The 16,478-nt window shown below is 35.2% G+C and overlaps 1 protein-coding gene across 1 annotated transcript in view; it reads left to right on the top strand.

Annotated features, from left to right (window-relative positions):
• Positions 1–16,478, top strand: part of maml3 (mastermind-like transcriptional coactivator 3) — a 266,132-nt gene that overhangs the window by 202,151 nt on the left and 47,503 nt on the right. The window contains exon 5 of the mRNA XM_045723115.1: positions 4,477–4,561. Within this exon, the coding sequence (XP_045579071.1) occupies positions 4,477–4,561 (85 nt within the window). The remainder of the gene's footprint in view (positions 1–4,476; positions 4,562–16,478) is intronic.

Raw genomic sequence — 16,478 nt, 5'->3', positions numbered from 1 at the left:
ACTATAGTTATATATACTGGATTATTAATTTTACAGACTATAGTTATATATACTGATTATTAACCTTACAGACTATAGTTGTATATACTGGATAATTAACCTTACAGACTATAGTTATATATACTGATTACTAGAATTAACCTTACAGACTATAGTTATATATACTGGATTATTAACCTTACAGACTATAGTTATATATACTGGATTATTAACTTTACAGACTATAGTTATATATACTGGATTATTAACTTTACAGACTATAGTTATATATACTGGATTATTAACCTTACAGACTATAGTTATATATACTGATTACTAGAATTAACCTTACAGACTATAGTTATATGTACTGATTACTAGAATTAACCTTACAGACTATAGTTATATATACTGGATTATTAACCTTACAGACTATAGTTATATATACTGGATTATTAACCTTACAGACTATAGTTATATATACTGGATTATTAACCTTACAGACTATAGTTATATATACTGGATTATTAACTTTACAGACTATAGTTATATATACTGATTACTAGAATTAACCTTACAGACTATAGTTATATATACTGGATTATTAACTTTACAGACTATAGTTATATATACTGGATTATTAACCTTACAGACTATAGTTATATATACTGATTACTAGAATTAACCTTACAGACTATAGTTATATATACTGATTACTAGAATTAACCTTACAGACTATAGTTATATATACTGGATTATTAACTTTACAGACTATAGTTATATATACTGGATTATTAACCTTACAGACTATAGTTATATATACTGGATTATTAACCTTACAGACTATAGTTATATATACTGGATTATTAACTTTACAGACTATAGTTATATATACTGATTACTAGAATTAACCTTACAGACTATAGTTATATATACTGGATTATTAACTTTACAGACTATAGTTATATATACTGGATTACTATTAACCTTACAGACTATAGTTATATATACTGGATTATTAACTTTACAGACTATAGTTATATATACTGATTACTAGAATTAACCTTACAGACTATAGTTATATATACTGGATTATTAACCTTACAGACTATAGTTATATATACTGATTACTAGAATTAACCTTACAGACTATAGTTATATATACTGGATTATTAACTTTACAGACTATAGTTATATATACTGGATTATTAACCTTACATACTATAGTTATATATACTGATTATTAACCTTACAGACTATAGTTATATATACTGATTATTAACCTTACAGACTATAGTTATATATACTGGATTATTAATTTTACAGACTATAGTTATATATACTGATTATTAACCTTACAGACTATAGTTGTATATACTGGATAATTAACCTACAGACTATAGTTATATATACTGATTACTAGAATTAACCTTACAGACTATAGTTATATATACTGGATTATTAACCTTACAGACTATAGTTATATATACTGGATTATTAACTTTACAGACTATAGTTATATATACTGGATTATTAACTTTACAGACTATAGTTATATATACTGGATTATTAACCTTACAGACTATAGTTATATATACTGATTACTAGAATTAACCTTACAGACTATAGTTATATGTACTGATTACTAGAATTAACCTTACAGACTATAGTTATATATACTGGATTATTAACCTTACAGACTATAGTTATATATACTGGATTATTAACCTTACAGACTATAGTTATATATACTGGATTACTATTAACCTTACAGACTATAGTTATATATACTGGATTATTAACTTTACAGACTATAGTTATATATACTGATTACTAGAATTAACCTTACAGACTATAGTTATATATACTGGATTATTAACTTTACAGACTATAGTTATATATACTGGATTATTAACCTTACAGACTATAGTTATATATACTGATTACTAGAATTAACCTTACAGACTATAGTTATATATACTGATTACTAGAATTAACCTTACAGACTATAGTTATATATACTGGATTATTAACCTTACAGACTATAGTTATATATACTGGATTATTAACCTTACAGACTATAGTTATATATACTGGATTATTAACCTTACAGACTATAGTTATATATACTGGATTATTAACTTTACAGACTATAGTTATATATACTGATTACTAGAATTAACCTTACAGACTATAGTTATATATACTGGATTATTAACTTTACAGACTATAGTTATATATACTGGATTATATAACCTTACAGACTATAGTTATATATACTGGATTATTAACTTTACAGACTATAGTTATATATACTGATTACTAGAATTAACCTTACAGACTAGTTATATATACTAGATTATTAACCTTACAGACTATAGTTATATATACTGATTACTAGAATTAACCTTACAGACTATAGTTATATATACTGGATTATTAACTTTACAGACTATAGTTATATATACTGGATTATTAACCTTACATACTATAGTTATATATACTGATTATTAACCTTACAGACTATAGTTATATATACTGATTATTAACCTTACAGACTATAGTTATATATACTGGATTATTAATTTTACAGACTATAGTTATATATACTGATTATTAACCTTACAGACTATAGTTGTATATACTGGATAATTAACCTTACAGACTATAGTTATATATACTGATTACTAGAATTAACCTTACAGACTATAGTTATATATACTGGATTATTAACCTTACAGACTATAGTTATATATACTGGATTATTAACTTTACAGACTATAGTTATATATACTGGATTATTAACTTTACAGACTATAGTTATATATACTGGATTATTAACCTTACAGACTATAGTTATATATACTGATTACTAGAATTAACCTTACAGACTATAGTTATATATACTGGATTATTAACCTTACAGACTATAGTTATATATACTGGATTATTAACCTTACAGACTATAGTTATATATACTGGATTATTAACCTTACAGACTATAGTTATATATACTGGATTATTAACTTTACAGACTATAGTTATATATACTGATTACTAGAATTAACCTTACAGACTATAGTTATATATACTGGATTATTAACTTTACAGACTATAGTTATATATACTGGATTATTAACCTTACAGACTATAGTTATATATACTGGATTATTAACTTTACAGACTATAGTTATATATACTGATTACTAGAATTAACCTTACAGACTATAGTTATATATACTGGATTATTAACCTTACAGACTATAGTTATATATACTGGATTATTAACCTTACAGACTATAGTTATATATACTGATTACTAGAATTAACCTTACAGACTATAGTTATATATACTGGATTATTAACTTTACAGACTATAGTTATATATACTGATTACTAGAATTAACCTTACAGACTATAGTTATATATACTGGATTATTAACTTTACAGACTATAGTTATATATACTGGATTATTAACCTTACATACTATAGTTATATATACTGATTATTAACCTTACAGACTATAGTTATATATACTGATTACTAGAATTAACCTTACAGACTATAGTTATATATACTGGATTATTAACTTTACAGACTATAGTTATATATACTGGATTATTAACCTTACAGACTATAGTTATATATACTGGATTATTAACCTTACAGACTATAGTTATATATACTGATTATTAACCTTACAGACTATAGTTATATATACTGATTACTAGAATTAACCTTACAGACTATAGTTATATATACTGGATTATTAACTTTACAGACTATAGTTATATATACTGATTACTAGAATTAACTTTACAGACTATAGTTATATATACTGGATTATTAACCTTACTGACTATAGTTATATATACTGGATTATTAACTTTACTGACTATAGTTATATATACTGGATTATTAACTTTACAGACTATAGTTATATATACTGATTACTAGAATTAACCTTACAGACTATAGTTATATATACTGATTACTAGAATTAACCTTACTGACTATAGTTATATATACTGGATTATTAACTTTACAGACTATAGTTATATATACTGGATTATTAACTTTACAGACTATAGTTATATATACTGGATTATTAACCTTACAGACACTGATTGAAGATTGAGAACAAACAGATCAACATTTCGTGAATATTTGTTGTGCACTAAATGAACATTGTATATTGACTGACATTATACACGCTCCAGACTATCTATTTATAACAGGTTGTTACAGTTAGTTTGACAACAAACAGAGATCAACATTTGATGTGAAAACTGTTCATGTGAAGGGTTAGGCATATTGTACTGATTGTATTGCTGTGTCATGGTTGTCCCAGGTGATTGTAGCCTGTGCTTTTTGGCTGCAGGTTGATTGAATTGGCCTTTATTTTACCTTTCCAGTGGGACAGCGGGAAATGTCATGGAACAGGATGTGATGACATTGTACAGGAAGTGATGTGGTTGTCTGTTCTTCTTCTGTAGCTCCAGCAGCAGCAGCAGCAGCATCTCCCCAGACAGATGGTCCAGGGTCAGAGAAACCCCTATCCACAGGTCAACCAGTATCAAGGTAACATATTATATACTATATACACCCCACTACCTACAGGTCAACCAGTATTAAGATAACATATTATATACTATATACACCCCCCTACCTACAGGTCAACCAGTATCAAGATAACATATTATATACTATATACACCCCCCTACCTACAGGTCAACCAGTACAAAGATAACATATTATATACTATATACACCCCCCTACCTACAGGTCAACCAGTACCAAGATAACATATTATATACTATATACACCCCACTACCTACAGGTCAACCAGTATTAAGATAACATATTATATACTATATACACCCCCCTACCTACAGGTCAACCAGTACCAAGATAACATATTATATACTATATACACCCCCCTACCTACAGGTCAACCAGAATCAAGAATACATATTATATACTATATACACCCCCCTACCTACAGGTCAACCAGTACTAAGATAACATATTATATACTATATACACCCCCCCTACCTACAGGTCAACCAGTACCAAGATAACATATTATATACTATATACACCCCCCTACCTACAGGTCAACCAGTACCAAGATAACATATTATATACTATATACACCCCCCTACCTACAGGTCAACCAGTATCAAGATAACATATTATATACTATATACACCCCCTACCCACAGGTCAACCAGTACCAAGATAACATATTATATACACCCCCCTACCTACAGGTCAACCAGTACCAAGATAACATATTATATACTATATACACCCCCCTACCTACAGGTCAACCAGTATCAAGATAACATATTATATACTATATACACCCCCCTACCTACAGGTCAACCAGTACCAAGATAACATTATATACAGCCCCTACCTACAGGTCAACCAGTATCAAGATAACATGTTATATACTATATACACCCCCCCTACCTACAGGTCAACCAGTACCAAGATAACATATTATATACACCCCCTACCTACAGGTCAACCAGTACCAAGATAACATATTATATACACCCCCCTACCCACAGGTCAACCAGTACCAAGATAACATATTATATACTATATACACCCCCCCTACCTACAGGTCAACCAGTACCAAGATAACATATTATATATTATATACACCCCCCTACATACAGGTCAACCAGTACCAAGATAACATATTATATACTATATACACCCCCCTACCTACAGGTCAACCAGTACCAAGATAACATATTATATACTATATACACCCCCCTACCTACAGGTCAACCAGTACCAAGATAACATATTATATACACCCCCCTACCTACAGGTCAACCAGTACCAAGATAACATATTATATACACCCCCCTACCCACAGGTCAACCAGTATCAAGATAACATATTATATACTATATACACCCCCCTACCTACAGGTCAACCAGTACCAAGATAACATATTATATATTATATACTCCCCCCTACCTACAGGTCAACCAGTACCAAGATAACATATTATATACTATATACACCCCCCCTACCTACAGGTCAACCAGTACCAAGATAACATATTATATACTATATACACCCCCCTACCTACAGGTCAACCAGTACCAAGATAACATATTATATACTATATACACCCCCCTACCTACAGGTCAACCAGTACCAAGATAACATATTATATACTATATACACCCCCTACCTACAGGTCAACCAGTACCAAGATAACATATTATATACTATATACACCCCCCTACCTACAGGTCAACCAGTACCAAGATAACATATTATATACTATATACACCCCCCCTACCTACAGGTCAACCAGTACCAAGATAACATATTATATACACCCCCCTACCTACAGGTCAACCAGTACCAAGATAACATATTATATACTATATACACCCCCCTACCTACAGGTCAACCAGTACCAAGATAACATATTATATACACCCCCCTACCTACAGGTCAACCAGTATCAAGATAACATATTATATACTATATACACCCCCCTACCTACAGGTCAACCAGTACCAAGATAACATATTATATACTATATACACCCCCCTACCTACAGGTCAACCAGTACCAAGATAACATATTATATACTATATACACCCCCCTACCCACAGGTCAACCAGTACCAAGATAACATATTATATACTATATACACCCCCCTACCTACAGGTCAACCAGTATCAAGATAACATATTATATACAGCCCCCTACCTACAGGTCAACCAGTACCAAGATAACATATTATATACTATATACACCCCCCTACCTACAGGTCAACCAGTACCAAGTTAACATATTATATACACCCCCCTACCTACAGGTCAACCAGTACCAAGATAACATATTATATACTATATACACCCCCCCTACCTACAGGTCAACCAGTACCAAGTTAACATATTATATACACCCCCCCTACCTACAGGTCAACCAGTACCAAGATAACATATTATATACTATATACACCCCCCTACCTACAGGTCAACCAGTACCAAGATAACATATTATATACTATATACACCCCCCTACCTACAGGTCAACCAGTACCAAGATAACATATTATATATTATATACACCCCCTACCTACAGGTCAACCAGTACCAAGATAACATATTATATACTATATACACCCCCCTACCCACAGGTCAACCAGTATCAAGATAACATATTATATACTATATACACCCCCCTACCTACAGGTCAACCAGTACCAATATAACATATTATATACTATATACACCCCCCTACCTACAGGTCAACCAGTACCAAGATAACATATTATATACTATATACACCCCCCTACCTACAGGTCAACCAGTATCAAGGTAACATATTATATACTATATACACCCCCCTACCTACAGGTCAACCAGTACCAAGATAACATATTATATACTATATACACCCCCCTACCCACAGGTCAACCAGTACCAAGATAACATATTATGTACTATATACACCCCCTACCTACAGGTCAACCAGTACCAAGATAATATATTATATACTATATACACCCCCCTACCTACAGGTCAACCAGTAACAAGATAACATATTATATACTATATACACCCCCCTACCTACAGGTCAACCAGTACCAAGATAACATATTATATACTATATACACCCCCCTACCTACAGGTCAACCAGTACCAAGATAACATATTATATACTATATACACCCCCCTACCTACAGGTCAACCAGTACCAAGATAACATATTATATACTATATACACCCCCCTACCTACAGGTCAACCAGTACCAATATAACATATTATATACACCCCCCTACCTACAGGTCAACCAGTATCAAGATAACATATTATATACACCCCCCTACCTACAGGTCAACCAGTACCAAGATAACATATTATATACACCCCCCTACCTACAGGTCAACCAGTACCAAGATAACATATTATATACTATATACACCCCCCTACCTACAGGTCAACCAGTACCAAGATAACATATTATATACTATATACACCCCCCTACCTACAGGTCAACCAGTACCAAGATAACATATTATATACTATATACACCCCCCTACCTACAGGTCAACCAGTACCAAGATAACATATTATATACTATATACACCCCCCTACCTACAGGTCAACCAGTACCAAGATAACATATTATATACACCCCCCTACCTACAGGTCAACCAGTACCAAGATAACATATTATATACTATATACACCCCCCTACCTACAGGTCAACCAGTACCAAGATAACATATTATATACACCCCCCCTACCTACAGGTCAACCAGAATCAAGAATACATATTATATACTATATACACCCCCCTACCTACAGGTCAACCAGTACCAAGATAACATATTATATACTATATACACCCCCCTACCTACAGGTCAACCAGTACCAAGATAACATATTATATACTATATACACCCCCTACCTACAGGTCAACCAGTACCAAGATAACATATTATATACTATATACACCCCCCTACCCACAGGTCAACCAGTACCAAGATAACATATTATATACTATATACACCCCCCTACCTACAGGTCAACCAGTACCAAGATAACATATTATATACATATACCCCCCTACCCACAGGTCAACCAGTACCAAGATAACATATTATATACTATATACACCCCCCCTACCTACAGGTCAACCAGTACCAAGTTAACATATTATATACAATATCCCCCCTACCTACAGGTCAACCAGTACCAAGATAACATATTATATACTATATACACCCCCCCTACCTACAGGTCAACCAGTACCAAGATAACATATTATATACTATATACACCCCCCTACCTACAGGTCAACCAGTACCAAGATAACATATTATATACTATATACACCCCCCTACCTACAGGTCAACCAGTACCAAGATAACATATTATATACTATATACACCCCCTACCCACAGGTCAACCAGTACCAAGGTAACATATTATATACTATATACACCCCCCTACCTACAGGTCAACCAGTACCAAGATAACATATTATATACTATATACACCCCCCTACCCACAGGTCAACCAGTACCAAGATAACATATTATGTACTATATACACCCCCCTACCTACAGGTCAACCAGTACCAAGATAACATATTATATACTATATACACCCCCCTACCTACAGGTCAACCAGTATCAAGATAACATATTATATACTATATACACCCCCCTACCTACAGGTCAACCAGTACCAAGATAACATATTATATACTATATACACCCCCCTACCTACAGGTCAACCAGTACCAAGATAACATATTATATACTATATACACCCCCCTACCTACAGGTCAACCAGTACCAAGATAACATATTATATACTATATACACCCCCCTACCTACAGGTCAACCAGTACCAATATAACATATTATATACACCCCCCTACCTACAGGTCAACCAGTATCAAGATAAAATATTATATACACCCCCCTACCTACAGGTCAACCAGTATCAAGATAACATATTATATACACCCCCTACCTACAGGTCAACCAGTACCAAGATAACATATTATATACTATATACACCCCCCTACCTACAGGTCAACCAGTACCAAGATAACATATTATATACTATATACACCCCCCCTACCTACAGGTCAACCAGTACCAAGATAACATATTATATACTATATACAGCCCCCCTACCTACAGGTCAACCAGTACCAAGATAACATATTATATACTATATACACCCCCCTACCTACAGGTCAACCAGTACCAAGATAACATATTATATACACCCCCCTACCTACAGGTCAACCAGTACCAAGATAACATATTATATACTATATACACCCCCCTACCTACAGGTCAACCAGTACCAAGATAACATATTATATACACCCCCCTACCTACAGGTCAACCAGTACCAAGATAACATATTATATACTATATACACCCCCCTACCTACAGGTCAACCAGTACCAAGATAACATATTATATACACCCCCCTACCTACAGGTCAACCAGTACCAAGATAACATATTATATACTATATACACCCCCCTACCTACAGGTCAACCAGTACCAAGATAACATATTATATACTATATACACCCCCCCTACCTACAGGTCAACCAGTACCAAGATAACATATTATATACATCCCCCCTACCTACAGGTCAACCAGTACCAAGATAACATATTATATACTATATACACCCCCCTACCTACAGGTCAACCAGTACCAAGATAACATATTATATACTACACCCCCCTACCTACAGGTCAACCAGTACCAAGATAACATATTATATACACCCCCCTACCTACAGGTCAACCAGTACCAAGATAACATATTATATACACCCCCCTACCTACAGGTCAACCAGTACCAAGATAACGTATTATATACTATATACACCCCCCTACCTACAGGTCAACCAGTACCAAGGTAACATATTATATACTATATACACCCCCCTACCTACAGGTCAACCAGTACCAAGATAACATATTATATACTATATACACCCCCCTACCCACAGGTCAACCAGTACCAAGATAACATATTATGTACTATATACACCCCCCTACCTACAGGTCAACCAGTACCAAGATAACATATTATATACTATATACACCCCCCCTACCTACAGGTCAACCAGTACCAAGATAACATATTATATACTATATACACCCCCCTACCTACAGGTCAACCAGTACCAAGATAACATATTATATACTATATACACCCCCCTACCTACAGGTCAACCAGTACCAAGATAACATATTATATACGATATACACCCCCTACCTACAGGTCAACCAGTACCAAGATAACATATTATATACTATATACACCCCCTACCTACAGGTCAACCAGTACCAATATAACATATTATATACACCCCCCTACCTACAGGTCAACCAGTACCAAGATAAAATATTATATACTATATACACCCCCTACCTACAGGTCAACCAGTACCAAGATAACATATTATATACACCCCCCTACCTACAGGTCAACCAGTACCAAGATAACATATTATATACTATATACACCCCCCTACCTACAGGTCAACCAGTACCAAGATAACATATTATATACTATATACACCCCCCTACCTACAGGTCAACCAGTACCAAGATAACATATTATATACTATAAACACCCCCCCTACCTACAGGTCAACCAGTACCAAGATAACATATTATATACTATATACACCCCCCTACCTACAGGTCAACCAGTACCAAGATAACATATTATATACTACCCCCCCTACCTACAGGTCAACCAGTACCAAGATAACATATTATATACTATATACACCCCCCCTACCTACAGGTCAACCAGTACCAAGATAACATATTATATACACCCCCCTACCTACAGGTCAACCAGTACCAAGATAACATATTATATACTATATACACCCCCCTACCTACAGGTCAACCAGTACCAAGATAACATATTATATACACCCCCCTACCTACAGGTCAACCAGTACCAAGATAACATATTATATACTATATACACCCCCCTACCTACAGGTCAACTAGTACCAAGATAACATATTATATACTATATACACCCCCCTACCTACAGGTCAACCAGTACCAATATAACATATTATATACACCCCCCTACCTACAGGTCAACCAGTACCAAGATAACATATTATATACTATATACACCCCCCTACCTACAGGTCAACCAGTACCAAGATAACATATTATATACACCCCCCTACCTACAGGTCAACCAGTACCAAGATAACATATTATATACACCCCCCTACCTACAGGTCAACCAGTACCAAGATAACATATTATATACATACCCCCCCTACCTACAGGTCAACCAGTACCAAGATAACATATTATATACTATATACACCCCCCTACCTACAGGTCAACCAGTACCAAGATAACATATTATATACTATATACACCCCCCCTACCTACAGGTCAACCAGTACCAAGATAACATATTATATACTATATACACCCCCCCTACCTACAGGTCAACCAGTACCAAGATAACATATTATATACTATATACACCCCCCTACCTACAGGTCAACCAGTACCAAGATAACATATTATATACATCCCCCCTACCTACAGGTCAACCAGTACCAAGATAACATATTATATACTATATACACCCCCCTACCTACAGGTCAACCAGTACCAAGATAACATATTATATACAACCCCCCTACCTACAGGTCAACCAGAATCAAGATAACATATTATATACTATATACACCCCCCTACCTACAGGTCACCCAGTACCAAGATAACATATTATATACTATATACACCCCCCTACCTACAGGTCAACCAGTACCAAGATAACATATTATATACTATATACACCCCCCCTACCTACAGGTCAACCAGTACCAAGATAACATATTATATACTATATACACCCCCCTACCTACAGGTCAACCAGTACCAAGATAACATATTATATACTATATACACCCCCCTACCTACAGGTCAACCAGTATCAAGATAACATATTATATACTATATACACCCCCTACCCACAGGTCAACCAGTACCAAGATAACATATTATATACACCCCCCTACCTACAGGTCAACCAGTACCAAGATAACATATTATATACTATATACACCCCCCTACCTACAGGTCAACCAGTACCAAGATAACATATTATATACTATATACACCCCCCTACCTACAGGTCAACCAGTACCAAGATAACATTATATACAGCCCCCTACCTACAGGTCAACCAGTACCAAGATAACATGTTATATACTATATACACCCCCCTACCTACAGGTCAACCAGTACCAAGATAACATATTATATACACCCCCCTACCTACAGGTCAACCAGTACCAAGATAACATATTATATACACCCCCCTACCCACAGGTCAACCAGTACCAAGATAACATATTATATACTATATACACCCCCCTACCTACAGGTCAACCAGTACCAAGATAACATATTATATATTATATACACCCCCCCTACCTACAGGTCAACCAGTACCAAGATAACATATTATATACTATATACACCCCCCCTACCTACAGGTCAACCAGTACCAAGATAACATATTATATACTATATACACCCCCCTACCTACAGGTCAACCAGTACCAAGATAACATATTATATACTATATACACCCCCCTACCTACAGGTCAACCAGTACCAAGATAACATATTATATACTATATACACCCCCCTACCTACAGGTCAACCAGTACCAAGATAACATATTATATACTATATACACCCCCCTACCTACAGGTCAACCAGTACCAAGATAACATATTATATACTATATACACCCCCCTACCTACAGGTCAACCAGTACCAAGATAACATATTATATACACCCCCCTACCTACAGGTCAACCAGTACCAAGATAACATATTATATACTATATACACCCCCCTACCTACAGGTCAACCAGTACCAAGATAACATATTATATACACCCCCCTACCTACAGGTCAACCAGTACCAAGATAACATATTATATACTATATACACCCCCCTACCTACAGGTCAACCAGTACCAAGATAACATTTTATATACACCCCCCTACCTACAGGTCAACCAGTACCAAGATAACATATTATATACTATATACACCCCCTACCTACAGGTCAACCAGTACCAAGATAACATATTATATACTATATACACCCCCCTACCCTACAGGTCAACCAGTACCAAGATAACATATTATATACTATATACACCCCCCTACCTACAGGTCAACCAGTATCAAGATAACATATTATACATATACACCCCCCTACCTACAGGTCAACCAGTACCAAGATAACATATTATATACTATATACACCCCCTACCTACAGGTCAACCAGTACCAAGATAACATATTATATACTATATACACCCCCCCTACCCACAGGTCAACCAGTACCAAGATAACATATTATATACTATATACACCCCCCTACCTACAGGTCAACCAGTACCAAGTTAACATATTATATACACCCCCCCTACCTACAGGTCAACCAGTACCAAGATAACATATTATATACTATATACACCCCCCCTACCTACAGGTCAACCAGTACCAAGATAACATATTATATACTATATACACCCCCCTACCTACAGGTCAACCAGTACCAAGATAACATATTATATACTATATACACCCCCCTACCTACAGGTCAACCAGTACCAAGATAACATATTATATACTATATACACCCCCCTACCCACAGGTCAACCAGTACCAAGATAACATATTATATACTATATACACCCCCTACCTACAGGTCAACCAGTACCAAGATAACATATTATATACTATATACACCCCCCTACCTACAGGTCAACCAGTACCAAGATAACATATTATATACTATATACACCCCCCCTACCTACAGGTCAACCAGTACCAAGATAACATATTATATACTATATACACCCCCCTACCTACAGGTCAACCAGTACCAAGATAACATATTATATACTATATACACCCCCCTACCCACAGGTCAACCAGTACCAAGATAACATATTATACTATATACTATACCCCCCTACCTACAGGTCAACCAGTACCAAGATAATATATTATATACTATATACACCCCCCTACCTACAGGTCAACCAGTACCAAGATAACATATTATATACTATATACACCCCCCTACCTACAGGTCAACCAGTATCAAGATAACATATTATATACTATATACACCCCCCTACCTACAGGTCAACCAGTACCAAGATAACATATTATATACGATATACACCCCCCTACCTACAGGTCAACCAGTACCAAGATAACATATTATATACTATATACACCCCCCTACCTACAGGTCAACCAGTACCAAGATAACATATTATATACATCACCCCCTACCTACAGGTCAACCAGTATCAAGATAACATATTATATACAACCCCCCTACCTACAGGTCAACCAGTACCAAGATAACATATTATATACACCCCCCCTACCTACAGGTCAACCAGTACCAAGATAACATATTATATACTATATACACCCCCCCTACCATACAGGTCAACCAGTACCAAGATAACATATTATATACTATATACACCCCCCTACCTACAGGTCAACCAGTACCAAGATAACATATTATATACTATATACAGCCCCCCTACCTACAGGTCAACCAGTACCAAGATAACATATTATATACTATATACACCCCCCTACCTACAGGTCAACCAGTACCAAGATAACATATTATATACACCCCCCTACCTACAGGTCAACCAGTACCAAGATAACATATTATATACTATATACACCCCCCTACCTACAGGTCAACCAGTACCAAGATAACATATTATATACACCCCCCTACCTACAGGTCAACCAGTACCAAGATAACATATTATATACTATATACACCCCCCCTACCTACAGGTCAACCAGTACCAAGATAACATATTATATACACCCCCTACCTACAGGTCAACCAGTACCAAGATAACATATTATATACTATATACACCCCCCCTACCTACAGGTCAACCAGTACCAAGATAACATATTATATACACCCCCCTACCTACAGGTCAACCAGTACCAAGATAACATATTATATACTATATACACCCCCCTACCAACAGGTCAACCAGTACCAAGATAACAAATTATATACTATATACACCCCCCTACCTACAGGTCAACCAGTACCAAGATAACATATTATATACTATATACACCCCCCTACCTACAGGTCAACCAGTACCAAGATAACATATTAATATACTATATACACCCCCCTACCTACAGGTCAACCAGTACCAAGATAACATATTATATACTATATACAGCCCCCCTACCTACAGGTCAACCAGAACCAAGATAACATATTATATACTATATACACCCCCCTACGTACAGGTCAACCAGTATCAAGATAACATATTATATACACCCCCTACCTACAGGTCAACCAGTACCAAGATAACATATTATATACTATATACACCCCCCTACCTACAGGTCAACCAGTACCAAGATAACATATTATATACACCCCCCCTACCTACAGGTCAACCAGTACCAAGATAACATATTATATACTATATACACCCCCCTACCTACAGGTCAACCAGTACCAAGATAACATATTATATACTATATACACCCCCCTACCTACAGGTCAACCAGTACCAAGTTAACATATTATATACTATATACACCCCCCTACCTACAGGTCAACCAGTACCAAGATAACATATTATATATACACCCCCCTATCTACAGGTCAACCAGTACCAAGATAACATATTATATACTATATACACCCCCCTACCTACAGGTCAACCAGTACCAAGTTAACATATTATATACTATATACACCCCCCTACCTACAGGTCAACCAGTACCAAGTTAACATATTTTATACTATATACACCCCCCTACCTACAGGTCAACCAGTATCAAGATAACATATTATATAC

This window comes from Salmo salar, chromosome ssa08 (genome assembly GCF_905237065.1).
Source record: "Salmo salar chromosome ssa08, Ssal_v3.1, whole genome shotgun sequence".
Lineage (NCBI taxonomy): Eukaryota > Metazoa > Chordata > Actinopteri > Salmoniformes > Salmonidae > Salmo > Salmo salar.
The sequence above is the reverse complement of the archived record's forward strand: the minus strand, read 5'-3'. Positions and strand labels throughout refer to the sequence as shown.